The sequence below is a fragment of the Euprymna scolopes genome, chromosome 19 (assembly GCF_053919585.1).
Source record: "Euprymna scolopes isolate OS-2025 chromosome 19, ASM5391958v1, whole genome shotgun sequence".
NCBI classification, from domain to species: Eukaryota; Metazoa; Mollusca; class Cephalopoda; order Sepiida; family Sepiolidae; genus Euprymna; species Euprymna scolopes.
Window position 1 is genome coordinate 77,912,093 of NC_136500.1, and position 17,890 is coordinate 77,929,982.

Consider the following 17,890-nt stretch of genomic DNA (forward strand, 5'->3'; position numbering starts at 1 on the left):
GGGCTCCCCCCAAAATGGTTTCTCACCTATTGTGCCACAGGACAAAATAAGGAAGTGAGTGTTAGAAGGCTGCTGAAAGTAAATCCAACATCCACTTCCTACCAGTCTTAGATGTGCTTAGATCTGATGACCTCAAGGTAAGATTAAATCTGGACAGTATAGGGAAAGGTGTTTAAAACAGGAGATTTCGATATTATGATCACGTTTAAAGGTTGAATGAGTTTTTGGTTCAGATGTAGAACAGTTGAGGTAGCAGGATCAGTTCATAGGGGAAGGCTAAGGAAAACATGGGCAGAAGTGATAAGATGAAATTGAGAGAAAGAACGATAATAAAAACCTGGTCAGCGATAGTTTAGTTTAAAAGTTAATTTCTAAAAATCATTTGATGCATATGACATAAAACCAAATATGATGATGACAATCCTTTCTGTCATGAAAGCATATTTGTTGCAAGTAAACTTCAGTCCATGCCTAACTAAAATAACTATTACTAGGACCCACTACAATATGCAGAACAGATAGCCTACCTAGTTTGTAAAAATTTTGCTTGTCGTGAAGACTAAGTTCTCTCAAACTGTGTTGGCCTTTGGCTGTGATTCTAAAAAGGATTCTGACTTGATTCAGATTAGGGTTATATTGAATTGCTGTCCATTGTTGTTAGATGCTAGTATCGTTTTTAATTTTAATATTTCAGACACTCCTCCGTCGATTTAATATGCAGCTTTTTCTTTGAAAAACTGGACATTTTCAACTTTGTACAATAATTATTTTAGATATCTCTACAATTTTATGAATTCAACTTTGTGTGCAAGTTCATTCCTTATAGACTCCGAAATGGCTGAATAGATTTTCTTTAAAATTTTCAGAACTTTAGTGTATAAGTCTGGAAGTGATCTTAAGTTTTGTCTCGGAATACCCCCGATAATTACCGGTAATTGAAACCGTTATTTTATTAATCATTGGTAAAGCCATTTTTTCCATGGTGTCACTTAACAACAATGATAGAACAATGGGCCGTGAAAATTCTGCTGTGGGTAAGTTGATAGCGTTTTTTTATTTTTATTTTTTTGTTTTTGCATGACGTGATCTGTAGGTTGAAATTCCGCATGAAAATTTCTGGGTTTTTTTTTTTTGGTTTTTTTTTCATTAACTGCCAAGAATTTTATAAGACTTGAAAATTTACGTGTTTTTTAGCAGTGCAAAAGGAAATTGGATTGTTGCTTGCACATTGTATCCACTGCGTGGGGGTTACGTTGATCAGTAATGTCAATAAGAAGAAAATATTGGAATTACCAAAGATACAGATCAAAATAAGCATAAAAAAGGCATCAAAGCAAACCCTGAGCAAAGCCGGGTAATACTGCTAGTTTATTATAAGCAGCCCAAAACTGTTGTTGAAGAGCTCAAAAACTTGTCAACTCTTTTGTTTTTGTAAACAGATGGTCTTCATTAGCAGTGCAACCTTTGAACGACATGACAGGAAAATATCGCCCCCCCCCCACACACACACACACAAAAAGGAGCGTTCTGGATTGGAACAAAAATTGCCTCGATCTGGAAGGAATATTCTTTCACTGACTGAGGACAGAAAAGATGAATTGTAGTATAAGAACAGTCACGTAAGCTATTAGATGTTTGTGTAAGAACTGAAATGGGAGAAATAAAAGATTAAAAATAAAACCAGAATTTACATCAAACAAGCCATGTTAATAGAATTGATATTTCCTTATTGTATTCAAAGTTTATTCATGATTGAAACTATGACCAGCATGAAACCTTATTTATGCAAAAATACACGAGAGAGTAGAGAACTAGAAACTGGAATTCTTGGGGAAGAGAACTGGTATAGACGAGGAGGAGCGTGTGAAGGTCTTAAGAGATGGGGAGGTTAAGAGGTTAAATGAGCTGAACAAGATTGAAAAAACGTGTAGTTGAAGACGAAGGCCCCTTAAGAGTTGTAGTTAAATCAGGTGGATGAAAGAAAAGGGGCAAAGAAAGGATTTTCACTACCAACAGATAATTTAAGATATGTTGGAGTTTTTAGCTACTTTCAAGATGGATGCCAGCTTTCTACCATGTATAGCAAGCATGAGTTTCTGCACTGGGTATTACAATTTTTTGAATATTACAACTTCATTTTTAGTAAACTGTTTATTTCTCTATTTTATTATTAAAAAGCAGTCACCACTTATCAAGGCCAGGTGCAACTCTGTGATAAGGGTTAACGAGATGGAATAATTGTCACAATCATTTGAATATTTGTTGGGACGATTCTAGATCGAAATATATTGAGATTAGATTTAAAGATGATAAAATTTTAATCTGCAGGGAAGCAGTCCCATGGCAATGTGTTCCACAGACAGGAAGCCCCTGTGAAGAAGCCTTGTTCTTGGAAATTTCGCTTGATCCTGGGCACACTGAAGTAGTTTTTCTTTGATGTGATAGCAAGACAAGTTCTTGTTGTGAATGTCTTACAAGGAGTCAAGTATGTTCCATGTTGCGAGAGATAGCCGACTTGTTCAGTAATTATAAATTCTGGTTAAGTAAAAGAATTAAAATGACTTTCTTTCTTTCTTTTTTTAAAATAGATTAAACAAAAGAAATTCATTATCGTGAATCATGTTTTTTTTGTTTTTGTTTTTGTTTTTTTAATGAAAATTCTATTCACAGAAATTAACTATTCTACTGTAAGCAAAGTGTCGTTTTCAAAGTAATGGGCAACAGAACTGAGAATTTGACACCTGTCACTCAAGATTTCCTTAAAAGTATAAACTGTATTCGTCTTCGGTCATGATGGATTTCATTCATTCATGCATTACAATTAATTTTGAACTTTGTTACGAAAACTGCAAAATGTGGAGAAGTGAATTTTACTCAAAATCTTTATTTATAATTTATTAGTTACAGAAAATTTTATTTACTATGAAAATAAACATCTATTTTGTGTTATAATTGTCTTAAAATTATTTGAATGCAGTAAATGTTTCAGGAAAATTTTCTAAAAAAACAAAAACAAAACAGAACCATGAACACGCGTGCGAAAATTTGTAAGGAAATTTTTATCCGAGAAATAAACCTGTATTTTATGTTGTCATAATGTCCTGTGTAAGAGCTTTATCAGAAAAATAAAAATAAAAATGCATGCATTCGGAAAAATTTGCAGTTTTTGTTAATATTTTATCTAATCAATAAATGAATACAAAAGTATGTTTTCCTAATGTAAAGTCTGGAAAAAAAATCACACATTTGGGACGTTAAAATGTTTGGTACTTGTGCAGAGTATGAATTATTCAGAAAGACGTTATTATTTAAAAAAAAAACTTTTAACATTAAAGATTTTTTTAACTATTTTGTACTTTCAACTAACAATCTATATATCTGTGAAAGTGTCGTGTGTGTGTGTGTCTGGCTGTCTGTGTACATTTCCCTACACAATAACTCTGTCAATTTTCAGTCTACAGACTCGAAATTTGATATACAGGGTATTGAGATTTGGGAAAATCTTTGTAATCGGTTTTCAGATAGAAATTTGGCTGTTAAGAAGTCAAAGTTCAACGATTTGACCTTTGAGAACTACCAAACTCCTCCGACAATTTTGGGTCTAAACACTTGAAATTTTAGATATAGGTTCCTTGGACATGGATCTAACTTAATAACTTGATTTGAGCCCCAAACAATAAATGTTAAGGGGTCATAATAGGAGTCAAAGTTTTTAAAAATTTGACTTCTTCGGTCGCTACCAAATTACTCAGACAATTTCTGGTCTAAATATTTGAAATTTGACATAAGGGGTATTCAGAGATAGGGCAAGCTTTTTAATCGGTTTGGGTTGAAAATTTGAGTTACCAATATATAAATGTTTGCATGTCTGCCTAAAACTTTCGACAGAGGCGACTGATTTTTACAAGATTAGTATCGTTTGGAAGTTCAACCTTTCAGACCACGACAAATATCGAAAAATTGGCTAAAAACATTAATATCTTCACCTTCAACTAGGCCCTTTTCTAAAGGGAGGTGTCGCTTTTTTCGTCGATATTGTTGAAAGTCATCCTCTTTTTTCGATTGTCTAGCCTTAATTTAAACCTACGTCACTTCCGGTTTGGCAGTGATCATAACAGCAAAGGCATCAGGTTTTTTTTCCCGTTCTTTTCCTCCTTTGCGGTACGGGTTTGAGCCTACCTTCCTACTACCACTTTTTTTTTTTTTTTTTTTTTCGCAACATACACATCCAAACACCTGGGCAACGCCGGGCTGAAATGCTAGTTTAAAAAAAAAAAAAAAAAAAAAAGATATAACTTTAATTTAACTTGGAAATCCTATCTGAAATGTAACACGCTGCAAAAACACCAAATATTTCTTTGAAATTAATAATTGTTAATCTAATCGGTCAAAGAATAATAATAAAAAGATATCTAGGTATGTCTTTGTGTATTTGAATTAATGTCTGGAATGCTTATTTTTATAAAAATAAAGAAAAACGCACGCGTTCGGAAGCGTTAGAATTTTTTATTTGAAAGTAATATGTTTGTCTAATCGATAAATGCATAATAAAAAAGATATAAAGGTTTTTCTTTGTATTTACAAATTCAAAACCGCGAGTAAAATTTACGCATTTCATTTTTTTTATTAATACAAACGCATGAAAAAAAATGAGTTGGTGCCATCAGCTAGAATTGAAATCAAACCATCTAGTTTTCCAGCCTGATGTTGTTTTCTAAACAACTTGAAGGAATAAAGCGAATATGCGCATGCACATAAAAAAACAAAAATATTGGTTAATGAGAATGGACATTTTGCATGTGAATTTGCTGATGTCTGTATGTGATTTACATGTATGTAAACAAAGATATTACTCACTATAAACCATCCTTGGTGCATGAATATTATTTCCTGAGAATTTCAGTGTTATGTAACCAGTAGGTTAAGAGTTTACTTATAAGATATTTACACACACACATACATGTACTGTTTTATTTATGTAGAGAAGAGATTGAGTCACAGCTGATGATTGCTACTATAAAAAACTGGAAACAAACCCTAGCTACAACCACAGCAAAGAACTTTGTTTTCCATCTCTTTAAGTCTGATGTAAACAAATACTTGGATAATTTGTTTAAGTACTAATTAGTCTCCACTTATGAAGGCCCATAGACCACTTGAGGATAAGACTTAATGAAATTGTCAAAATGAAATAAGAATAAGAGGAAAACTAATTTTCAAACCTTGTAAGAGATATTCTTTTCCCTACAGTCTTTCTCTACTCTATCGTTATTTTTTGTGGTAAGTGCTCGACTGAGCTCCAATCTATAGCCCCCCCCCCCCATAAAACATTTACAACAAGAACTCTGTCTAGGTAAATAATTTTCATTTCGTCCTCTAGCTAAAACTAAATGGAAGTTTCTTTCCAAGAACTGTCTCTTTGTAGAACACAATACCATGCGGCTGCTTCCCAGCTTACTACAACATGGTCGTTTTGAAGTCTAATGTTAAATTCTTGATGAACCATCCTCTTAAGTAATCTTATTTAGAACAGTCTCAACCATTTTTACCAATCCTCACATTGTTTCACTGTCTTCCTGACAAACTCGTTAACTTTTATCCCTGAGTGGTTTATGGGCCTTGATAAGTGGTGACACATTAATACTAAAAAAAAATAAATAATAAATTTGATCACCCAAGTATTTGTTTACATTAGACTTGAAGAGATGGAAAAAAAAAAAGTTCTTTTGTGTGTTTGTAACTAAACAAGTTCTTTAGTGTAATATGATTTTAAACAGAAATGCATAATTAATACAATCTTAGATTATTGACAATATGATTGGGGTTTATTTTGTAATTCTTCATAATAATTAGTAAGCTTATTTTATTGTTATTAGGGGAATATATATGTGTGGATTATGCTTGTCATTAAACCCTATGTCAATTCTCTGACATCAGTAAATATACAATACTTATTTTGGATAGTTATTCATCCTTATTTGAGGTATTTGAATTGACTCGCAGCAGATTGTCGGCTAACCAAACACAACTATCCACATTGATTTCTGTTTCATGTACAAAAAATAATAATCAGAATAATTGTTTCATTGATTTGTAGACTGGGCGGGCGTGGAACTTAGTTAGGTATTTTGAAAAAATGTTGACAAAAATAAACAATGGGGGTGCAGTTCAATAACAAAAAAAATACTAATGATTTTTTTGTTTCTTTGTTTCATATTTTTTAAATGTAAATTAATAATGGCTTATTTAGACTATTATTCTCATAACATTTTCAGAACATTTTGACCAATATAACCTGTGACATTCAGGTGCATCTTTTTGAACTTGATAAATTTTTGTTTTATTTTTATCTATTTATTTTTTATCAAACTCAGACACATACATAGAATTTTGAACTGAGCTCTTTATTTAATCTGTTGGGATGGATTATCATGACCGGACTGTAGAGTTAATTATGTTATTCTTAGTTATCCTGTTTTTGTTTTTTTTGTTTTTTTGTTTTTTTGTTTTGTTTTTTTTCTTTTAACGTATAGTGGTAAGAATATTTGGGATGTGAGAAAAGGGATTTTTGTGTCTTTCAAATTTTCTTATAAAGTCTTGTGATTTTCAAAAAATTGAATATATTGTTTACATTGACTTTGTTAAACAAGTCCTTAATGTTTGGTTTGTTGATCTTTATGGGCAATGAGTATGTTTAAACTTAAAGGACATGTATGGAATTTTGAACTGTACTTTTTTTTATTTAAGCCATGAAAATAGATTCTCCCAATCCTGTCAGCCATGAAGTGTTAACTTTGATGTTATTCTTAGTCATTATCAGCTATAGTAAGGATTCAACTTTCAACTTCCAAAAAACTGAGAATTTTTTTATTTATTTATTTATTTTTTTTTATTACATTTTCACCCCAAACAAGGCATATTGCCACTTTGTTGTAGGGGGCCTACTATCGGGGATATAGGCATCAGGGGTACTGTGTAGGAGTTGGGCAGCAAGATGTCAGTTCACGTTGCACTTGAACTTCTGCATGTCAGTACAGTTGGGGAAGCAGGGATCCGGCAGGGAATTCCAAAGTCTAGCTGTCCTGGGGAAGAAACTACTGGAGTAGAAGGCTCTCTTACATCTTAGGATCTCTACTCTGTGGGGGTGGGATTTAGCTGCTTGTCGGGTTTGTTGGGGGTATTTACGTCGAGGGGGCACAAGTGCTTGCAGTTCGTCAGAGCATTCACCGTTAAAGTACTTGTAGAAAAGGCAGAAGGGTGCAACATTTCGTCGATGGGACAGAGGCTGAAGTTTAGATGACAGTTCAGGACCTATGAGATTGGCAACTCTTGAACCTTGTCTAGGAGCGAGAGACTAGTGGTAGATGCACCAGCCCAAATATGACAATACTCCATACATGGACGAATGGTGGCCTTATAGAGGTATAGGATACTTTCGGGCATTAGTATCTTTCTAGCATGGTAGAGAGAACCCATCTTCTTCGCCTGGCGATATTCTCGATGTAATTGTTCCAACTCATGTTTCCTGAGAGCGTTAGGCCGAGGAGTTTAAAGGATGTACTTTCAGATAGTCATTGGCCATTGCTATTGGTGGTAGAGAAGGTTTCTTGTAATTATTGAAGGAAACGAGTTTAGTCTTGGCAGCATTGAATGTGACCATCCATTTATGTCCCCATTCCACTACAAATCGGAGGTCATCGTCTAGTGCTTCTGCCATTTCTTTAGATATGTGTTCATTTGTTTTCCTGTTGTGTCTGTTATAGTGTGGTGTCGTCAGCATATATACCCATCTCACAAGCAATTTTGTCAGGGAGGTCATTTATGAATATTAGGAATAACAGAGATCCCAGGATAGACCCCTGAGACATTCCCGCATTGTATCGTATTGTTTGGATGTACGACTATCAAGGACAACCTGGATTTTTCTCTTATCTAAGAAGGATTTAATTATGTCATGTATTCTTCCAGTGATACCATATGATCTGATTTTCCTGAGAAGACCTTCATGCCATACCCTGTCAAAAGCCTTAGATATATCTAGAGCTACCGCTCTACCCTCCCCCACTTTGTCCAGTGACTGGTATATACGTTCTGAGATTAGTTAGGATGTCTGCTGTTGAACAGCCTTGTCTAAATCCATATTGTTGGTTAGTCAGAAGTTTAGCATCTGTAAGGTGATAGACTAGAGCTTGGTTAATTGTCTCAAATATTTTGGCAAAAAGTGGGAGGAGGCTAATGGGGCGATAATTTACTGTCAGTTCTTTCGCCAGAATTCTTGAAAACTAGTACTACGAAAGCAGTTTTCCAGCAAGCAGGAAAGCAAGATTCATTAAGGCATTTGTTCTAAAGTTTGGAGAGAACTGGAGCTACTTCGGCAGAGCACTTTTTTAATAGCACAGCCGGGATGAGATCAGGTCCACATGCTTTTGTAGTGTCAAGATTTCTTATGATAGCATACACCTGAGAAGGAGTGATTTTCAGATCGTCTAGTTTGGCATCTGTCCAAAGGAAAGTCAGGGAGGGAGTGGTTGGCAGGGTCCGTGTGGAGTTGGAGGCAAACCGACTGGCAAGCATGTCTCAGTTGCAGAGCAAACAACTTCATGTTTGTTGGATAGTATGGGGGGGGTTGATTGCCCATTATTTACTACACTGTTGTAGATTTTCCAGAAGTAGCGGGTTCCTAATTTGTGCTTTGATGCGTTTTTTGGTGGTTTCAGTAAATACTTTCTTACCTGTCGCTATTTCTTTCTTACAGTTACTTCTGGCTTCTATATACTTCTGCCTGTTTGAACTGGACTTATGTTGGTAAAATCTGTGGTATGCATGCTGCCTTTGCGCAATGGCGGCTGCACAAGTAGAAGTAAACCATTGGGGAGAGTGGGGCTTGCTATAAAATTTCTGCATGGGAACATCTGCTTCAATTGCTGTTTTGAACCATTCAATGGTCTCATTTGCGCACTGTTCAACAGGAAGTGAAAAGATATTTTGCCATGAGGCATCCCTGATGAGATCCCTTGTTTTGAGCAGTGGCTCTTCAGTTTTGGCTATAAAGTTTAGGGCTATTTCAACTATTACCACTGCATGATCGGCGTTCCCAAGTGGGCTGTGGGCATTAGTTACAGTCATCGGGAACTGTGGTCAGAAACAGATCTAGAAGTGATGCGTGTTGTTCTTGCTGGTCTGGGAAACGGGTTGGAAACGTAACCATCTGTGATATGGAATGATATAGAGAAGTTATATGTAGTCATACCAGCTGCGTCTGTGTGAGTAGAAAATTCTAGCCAGTTGCTGTGGTGGACATTGAAGTCACCAAACACATGCACTTGTGCGCTAGTGTCAAGGCAAAGTGCTGTATCTATGCTGTCAGAGACTTTGTTTATTAGGGTACAGTCCTGAGTCGAGGGAGAGCGGTAGAGAAAATAAAATAGCTAATGTTATGTTGCATGTTAAGCCTAAATCACATAAAGGCTTGATCATCCGATTCTAGTTTAGTTTATCTAGTCAAGCGGAGGGTGTTCTGAATATATACTCCAAGCCCGTGCATATGTCTGTCAATCCTTACGGCAGAGTGGGAGATATCCAGGCGTGTTAAAGTAGTTAGAGGGGATGGAGGAGTGTAGGTTAGTCTCACTTAGTGCTAAGATATCCGGGGTGTTTGTTAGGAGAAATGCTTCGTCATCATTTAAATTAGTTCTAAGCCCACAGATGTTCGTAAATGCAAGCCTCAAGGGAGAAGACAGGTTGGTTTTGTTTGAGTTTGGGCCTGGTTTTAGCGTAATTTTTGATTGAACTGTCTTTTTTGAGTTTCAGTTTAGGTAAGGGATGCTGAACAAGTGATTATGCAGAATACCAGACATGCAACACAAGCAGACCATCAGTTGTCCTGCCATCTACTAGGATTGTGGCCTCGGGATAGCCCACCGGGGATGAGTGCAGGGTCCCTATCCATGCGCGACATGGCACTACAAACAACCCGATATTATACAACTATTGATGTAGCAGCCGCTATAAGCATTACCAAAGAGTTAGGGGGATCCTGTACTACCAGTCGGGAACAGCAGCCAGGAACTGCCTATCCGGTACCCTCAACCCATCAGAGGAAGGTCAACCCAATCTACTTTATGGCATTCAAGCACTCCCAAGTGCCCAGTTTAAGGGATGGGATGTGTCGGGAGTGGGGAAAACGGCGTTCATTGCCCTAGTCAGGAAACAAGATCGACCACTGAAGATCTGTTGACTCCCTGTGATTCGACCTCTATGCCTAGCTAATAGGCAAAGAAGGAGTATGGAAGCTGGGCAATAGACAGTGCCTATCTACTCCTTAAGCAGTTTAGGTTTACAGATCGGTAATTTGAGTCACCAGGTCTAGGAAGGTTGTCATTCAAGACTGGAGAGGCCTTCCTCTCCTTAGGTTTAGCTTCAGAGTTTTCCTTCTCCTAGACGGATGACCTGGGAAGATCTACGGGTCCATCGGCACCAAGAGGGTTTTTCCCGTGCCTGGGTCCTAATCCAGGTATTTCTGCGCCCCTGCGTTGGTGGTTAATGTTAGCAGGTTAGTTTATGAGGGTTATATATCAACTGAAAAATTATACTCCTCAAAGTGATTACAGGGCATTGCTATTTCATTGTTTGTTACTGGAGGAGGGACTGAGTAAGAATTCATGTAGTGGAAGCAGATATATTTGCAAAGAGGTCTGTTGGAAGGAGTTAAGGTGGTTTGTTTTTTCTTTAGGTTAAAAAAAAAAGTTTCCTTTTCTTATTTTTATGTTGGCTTAGGAATAGGATAATGCGTTGCAGAATGGTATGGTATTACGAATTAACTAGAAAAAATTGTATAAGCTCTGGATATTTTAGATAGCAGGAGGGTTAAGTTGTATATTCAATAGATACAGGTAACGTCATTTTTGATATGAAGTACATTACAGTACAGGTATAATTGGGAATAAATTATATGCTATGTCGTATACAGTATGTATAGTACAATAAATAGATATATGGGCATATTTCCAGTAGATGCGAATATATAGAGATTGTAGGTATTAAGTAGGTTACCATTTCTAATGAAGATATCTTCAGTTTTTGTTTAAAAATCAGGAAGTTGTATTTTGCATTATAGAGTATCAGTTCAGTTTTTGTATTTAACATTGCTAAGCTAAGGAAGAAACAGCTATTGCTATGTAATATAGATAGTTGTGTATCTAAGTACAGACTGTTGTTAGTGAGTATCCAACTGGATAAGAATAAAATAATGCATGCCTAAGGGGTAAAAATGTACAGATGTTTAGTGATCATGTCTTCCAATCGGTTAGCATGCGAAGGTTAAGGGCTGAAAGCTAAAGACCCCCCATCTAAGTCGGGTGTATTGTATGAGTGTTAGTGGCAGTCTGGGGAGTCGAGCAGATTGTTAGTTTTCAGGAGAGGATTAAACTTAAAGTTAGGATTGTTAGTTTTCAGTGCCAAGTAACGTTTAGTTTGAGAAGAGAAGAAAAAAAATTTTTTTAATTTAACATGCAAATCAGAATTAAAACTAATTGTTAATTAACACCTTTGACCATTATGCCAGATGTCCAGATTTTTAAGTCCAAAAAGATGCATCTGAGACAGGTCAAAGGTTACATTGGTCAGAACAGGAAAATAAATCAAAATGAGATAGTAGGCTGAATAATCCAAATACAATTGTCTTTTTTAAACACAGATCCATTTTCAAGAAAGCATTTCATTATTAAATATATAATTTATTTTAATTGTTTGAAATGTGTTTGCTCCGTTTTATGATTCCATCTAAGATAACAAGAAACCAGAGTTGTCTTTTCTTGAAACTGGTTGATATTCTCAGGTTGAGAGTGTAGTTATATTATAAGTTGCCATTATATATATATTTTACCTTTTTAATGCCCATAAGAAAATATAATAAGAAAAATATATAAGAAAATAGTGATTCACAAAGGGTCAAATTTATTTCATGATAAATTTCATAATCATTGATTTCTAAGCTTTGATTTTATTTTTAGATATATTAAAAATAATTTTGTGGATAATTCTTAAAGTAAAACAATGTTAAAAACTTTTTAAAGTAAAGGAATAATTGTCATTTAATTATTTGGTTAAATACATTTTACTATGAAATAGAAGTGAATAAAATGACAGGCGTTTTACCACAAATTTTTAATACTTTTGGAATGATTTTAAACTAGCAGAACCCGTGGAAATTCCATGGTAGTTGAAAAAATTTTTTAAACTTATAAATAAAATGAATTTTAAAATATAAAACAAGTAATGATGAATTTAAAACAATTTTTTGGCAAATTCTTTTTTAACCTTTCAAAGTTAAAAAGAATTGATTTTAAAAATTTATATATATATATTTTTTTTCAATGAAATTCTACACACAACACATTTTTTTTCTGAATAATTCTTTTTATGAATTATAAAGGAGCAGATGTCAATTCACTTGCACATTTTTTTAATTTTAAAAAGAAACTATAATAAAAAAAAAATTTAGTCTTCTCTCAACATGACATTTTTAATTATGAAATAAAATAGCCAATTTAAAACTGTAAACAGCCATGTTTTTTTTTTTAATTTTGGAGAGGAAATCGTTTTAATGATTTTTAACTGATAAAGAGCGACTATAAAGGAAGATAATTAATTTCTCATTAATTAATGTTTGCAATAGTTTTTTTTTGTGTGACACTGGACGTACAGGCATCTAAATTAATATTTAGATATTTCATTTGGTTAATATTCTTTTTTAGTATTTGCATACATTTTTTCTCAGATGTCAGAAGAAATCTCAAACTTAACTTTCTTGTATGTAGTAATCATATCAACAAAAACCAAAATGATGCATTCTTTTATACCATATTTTTGAAATGAAGTTACGATAAAACAAAGATTGTTGGACATTCATAAGTGAAACTTGGTGGATAAGTTAGGAATAGACCACTGAAAATTATGTGTACCAAATGTAATTGGATTGCAAAAAGAATTATGAATTTTATTAGCAATTCAATGAATGGCATTTAATTTGGGTTAGTGTTTATGGTAATGCTTACAAATACCCTACCACACCCTCTTTAATATTTGTCACAAAATGGACTATTTAAATTTAAAACTATTTTTCTGTTAGCTGTAAAATTGGATAGTCATGTGCAAAAAAAAAACAATTATCCAAAGAATTGTTGACTTCCCAACTCTGAGGTCAGAAAGTCAAGTGGGCTGAAAAATAATCAGTCGATTTTAAAAATCTAAAGTTGCAAACGTCATCCCGGACTCGCACTTTCAGTCTATCGGTAAATATTGAGAAATGAAAATTTTTATTTTTATTCATTGACTGATGATGACTGCTTGCTCTTCATTTAACGCGTCTTTTCTATATCAAAAGGTCACTCACCAAAAGATTGGAAAGAAAGCTAGATGGCATGTACACCCATATGCTACGAACGGTATTAAATATATCTTGGAAAGATCATCCCATGAATCAGCAACTTTATGGCAATCTACCTGCCATATCTACTACCATCAGGGAGCGACGCCTACAATTTGCTAGTCACTGCCTGAGTAACAAGCAAGAACTGATGAAAAAGTTATTGCTGTGGACTCCACGGCATGAATGCACAAGCATAGAATGCCCAAGATCCACGTACATCCAGCACATTATGCCAACTGTTATCCTGAAGATCTTAGGCAGCTGATAGAAGACAGGAAAATCTGGAGAGTCACATTGGTCCAAGGAGCTTGACCAGATAGAAGATTCTACTTCAAATGTTGGTTGAATGATAGTTATGGTGGCATGAATTAACTTTTTCCAAGAAACTTCTCACTTGCAATGTGTGTACATTTGTTTATCCAACCAGTGTTTTGTTCAGTATGAACCCTATATATGTAGGTGGTTTGCAATGCAGAGCTGACTCCAGTCTGTACACGTTTCAGCCAGAATAGCACGAAATTGGAAGTCTATCATCAAGACACACCATAAATCCACCAAATCATAGTCATGTTATTTCCGTGCATTCTCAGAAAGACCAAACGAGTGGGAGCCCAGCATTCATTAGCGTATAGCATGATGCTACCGATGTAGCTACTGTTGTAAACTTGATCATGAGCAATGAGTGAGGATGAACGACAAGTTAAGATGTGAAGAAGCTCAGGAACTTTGTAATATGCAGTTCGTGCACATAAAATCAAACTTAATTCATATCCCCCAACATTACAGATTGTTATCGTATTGACATATCATAACTATTAATGCTTTGTAGAAGATTATGCTCGTGTGTGTGTAACACATGAATGACAATAGTAGAAGAAATAAGAATTACTCGGTTAACCTGATGTAGGCATTTTATCTACAAGGAGGCAACACGTAGAATGATACAAATTACATCTATTTGTCTTAGTTCGATGTTACTTGAGTTTGTGTATCACAATTATCACTGACAGAAATAATATCTGCATCTTCATTTACTCGGTTTCAAAGTTAATCTTGTCGTTGGCGCCTGCTAGTGTCTGGTTTGTCCTATTCTCATGTCTCCACATGAAAACTCACGTAACGGTTAAAAGGGAGAACTAAATTCCACCTGAAACAGAAAAGGAGTTGGCTCCTCTTGATGGTTTATTATCTTAACGCAGATCATATCATTTATTACTTAGGGATTGTTGATTAGTGCTTCATGGTGAACTGACCTAATAAATTTCGGGTTTTGTACAGTATTTCATTATCTGTCAAAACAATTCCTGTGTGTGTGTGTGTGTGTGTGTGTGTGTGTGTGTGTGTGTGTGTGTAATTACAAGAGTTCGGGGTGAATAAAATAAATTTAGGGAACTTCTGTCATTACTAACCAGCAGTGTTATCACGACTGACCAAGGAAAGAGTTTAACAGACATGTGTACACAGTGTATGGGAGTGAATATGCTGGATGTGTAATGTGAATCTTAAAGACATGTTTAATTTTGATTGTTAGTTTACTTGTTACATAAATCTTTTTGTGGACACGCATCCCTTTGTCCGAGCCACCATCTTTGTTTTCCCAGCCAAATAACCAACAACAAGCAAACGTTTGGTTGGATTGTTGGTACTTTGTTATATCAACTTTTTTTTATTTTTTATTTTACTTCAGTAAGTTTTAAGAGATCAAGCGGCTCCCTCCTAGAGCTAACACTTGATTCTGTTATGATTTAAATTTATATCCGAGGGCTCTTTTAAGAATAGATACTGTTCCCTTTATGGCTGCTAACTGTATTTCGTTACAGCTTGGTCTTCCAGGGATTGCTTCTATGTATTTCTGAAGATTCTTTTTTATTAATCCAGTCCCTCCTATCACAACCGGTATAATGTTTATTTCTTTCAGAGACCATGTCGTTTTTAGATCATTTTTTAGGTCCTAAACATCGAAGAAAAAAAAAACACAAAAAAAACTAACGTAAGGCAAACGAACGATGAAAACAGAAAAACAAACACGTGAAAAATGGCTTAAATAAGCCTGTTTCGATATTGAAATTTTAAAAATCGGTGGGTACCCGGGTGTTTTTGGGTGTGTGGTCAGGGGTGGATAAGCGAAGTAAAAAAAACAAAAAAAAAAACAGAAAAACGAACGTTACGTGAAAAATGGCTTGAATAACACTGGTTCAATATTTAAATTTAAAAAATCGAAAATACATTTCAGACCACAATTCGAACCCAAAACGTTTAGATAATGAACCAACGCGTTAATCAACTGAGCTAACGCAACGTACATGAAATTTGTTCATTTTTTCAACTATTTAAAGTAAATCAGGTCATGACGTCATCTGACACCTGCATAGAACCGCTCGTCGTTATGAAAAGACCGTTTTTGTTGACACCCCCACCCCGTCGAAAATTGTCGATTTTGGGGTGAAAAAATGAACGTTTTTGGTCAATTTTTCTATATTTTTCGAGCGAAGGATGGGGCTTCGATATGATACCGAGTTTGTGAATTTTCGTCTTGTCTGTCGAAAGTTTTTAGCAGACACACAAACATACACACATACATACATTTTCACTTTTATATATATACTAGCGAGGGGTACCCGGCGTTGCCTGGGTGTTTTTCAGGGTATGTGAAAAAACCCCGAAAATGTGAAAAAAAAACAAAAACAGGTGCCCGTGAAAAAAAAAAACGAAGCCTTCACGACGCACAGTTGGAAAATAGTAAAGTGTTAAAAAAAAACAAAAAAAACAAGTGCGCGTTTTTGATTGACGTGACGGCGATAGGTATTCAGCAGTAAGCATTTTGTGCGGGACAGTTTTGAATGAGGTGAATAAATCGGTTTGTTTGTTTTTAAAAACCCGCTTCCTGTTTATTAGGAGGAGCGAAATGAAAGCTCTTGAGACAACTGGCTTTCGGCCTGTGATTAGTCGAGTTTCGCTTTTTTTTTATACCGAAAACCGAATGTAACGCGTGCAGATGCGGGAAATGTCGAATAATTAACGTTTGAAAGTCAATAAAATTAAATAAACAGGCGAGCTCCGTGGATAACTCTGAGATATTACAATTTATAGATGATATAAAAAGTTTTAAGAAGTTGTGAACCGAGCAAGCGCTTCTCTGAAAGAAGCATTTTGTGGACATCGAGGAAAAGCATACATACATACATACATTTTCGCTTTTATATATATAGATAGATTTTTTTTGTGTGTGTGTTCTTTTTTTTTTTTTTTTTTTTTTTAGTTTCTTTTTTAATTTTTGGGGGGAACGATTTTATAAACAAGAATAAACAAAGGAGATTACTTTAAAAGCTTATCACAAAAAAATAGAGTACTGTGAATCAGAAGAACAGGCGACTCTGAGCCAGCAGCAAACAGTGTAAGATAAAAAGTTTGCATTATATTTATTTTTTTATATAAAATAATAAAATGTTATTGATTCACTGTTTTGAATTTGTTTTTAGTATTATAAAAAGTATATTACTTCATGAGTTATTGATTTCTTTATATATATGGACATTTTTCTAATATAAAAATAGAACAATTTTTTTATCGGACTTGAACGCTTACATCTCTATACAAGGAATGTAACTTAACACCAATGACCTGAGAGGAAGATAATTGTAGACAAGGAGAAGTGTGCATAACAGGAGACTTTATTGGTTTGGTCACATTGGAATGAATAGATTAGTGTTTGGGTTTGTAGATGTAAAACAGTTGTAGTAACAGGATTATTTCCAAGGAAAATATGCAAGATAAGGAAAGAGAAAGAAGGATAAAGACCTAGTCAGAGATAGGTTAGTTTGGATAATTATTTTTTAAGTTTTTCAACAGATGCCCATATGTAAAAGTGATTTTAAACCGAATACGATATGTAGTTGTACTAATATGACGTAAATATATCTCTTGTTCTTTCAAATTTTGAATGTTCAAGCTAACTTTTTCTTTTTCTTTTTTTCGTCAGGCCTGTTTGTCATGTCCCAATGTTTCCTGTGGTATTTTGAGCAACGGACATGCTTTTAAACACTTCCAAGAGAAAAAGGTAGATATTTTTGTTGCATTTTTGTTTTAATCTTAGTTCTCTCTTTTTTTTTTTTTCTTTTTTTTTTTTCTAATTCGTATTTCTGTACCTATGCAAAATGTTTCCCAATGAAACCACCTCCGTACATTCTATCATTGTTCCCCAAACCATCTCTTTGTTTTATAATTGTTAGCTCATAATTAATCATAATAACAAAAGATGTGTATTTCTTTTTGTATCACTTGTGATGCAGTCGGTTTTTACCACTGAATTCTTTGGAACAGATTTGTTTGTCGTAATGAATAGATGTTCATTAAATAAAAAAAGCAATGACAATCAACTACTGTCTGTTATAATCATTAAAATAAGTGTGTCTGTGTGTGCATATGTATACTAATTGTACCTACATGGAGTTGCCCAGAATG

The 17,890-nt window shown here is 34.7% G+C and overlaps 1 protein-coding gene across 2 annotated transcripts in view; it reads left to right on the forward strand.

Annotated features, from left to right (window-relative positions):
• The window catches only part of LOC145239768 (ubiquitin carboxyl-terminal hydrolase 44-like), a 209,742-nt gene that overhangs the window by 145,284 nt on the left and 46,568 nt on the right, over positions 1-17,890 (forward strand). For both annotated transcript variants that reach the window (XM_080103205.1, XM_080103204.1), the window contains exon 4: positions 17,409-17,486. In XM_080103205.1, coding sequence (XP_079959331.1) covers positions 17,409-17,486 — 78 coding nt within the window. The remainder of the gene's footprint in view (positions 1-17,408; positions 17,487-17,890) is intronic.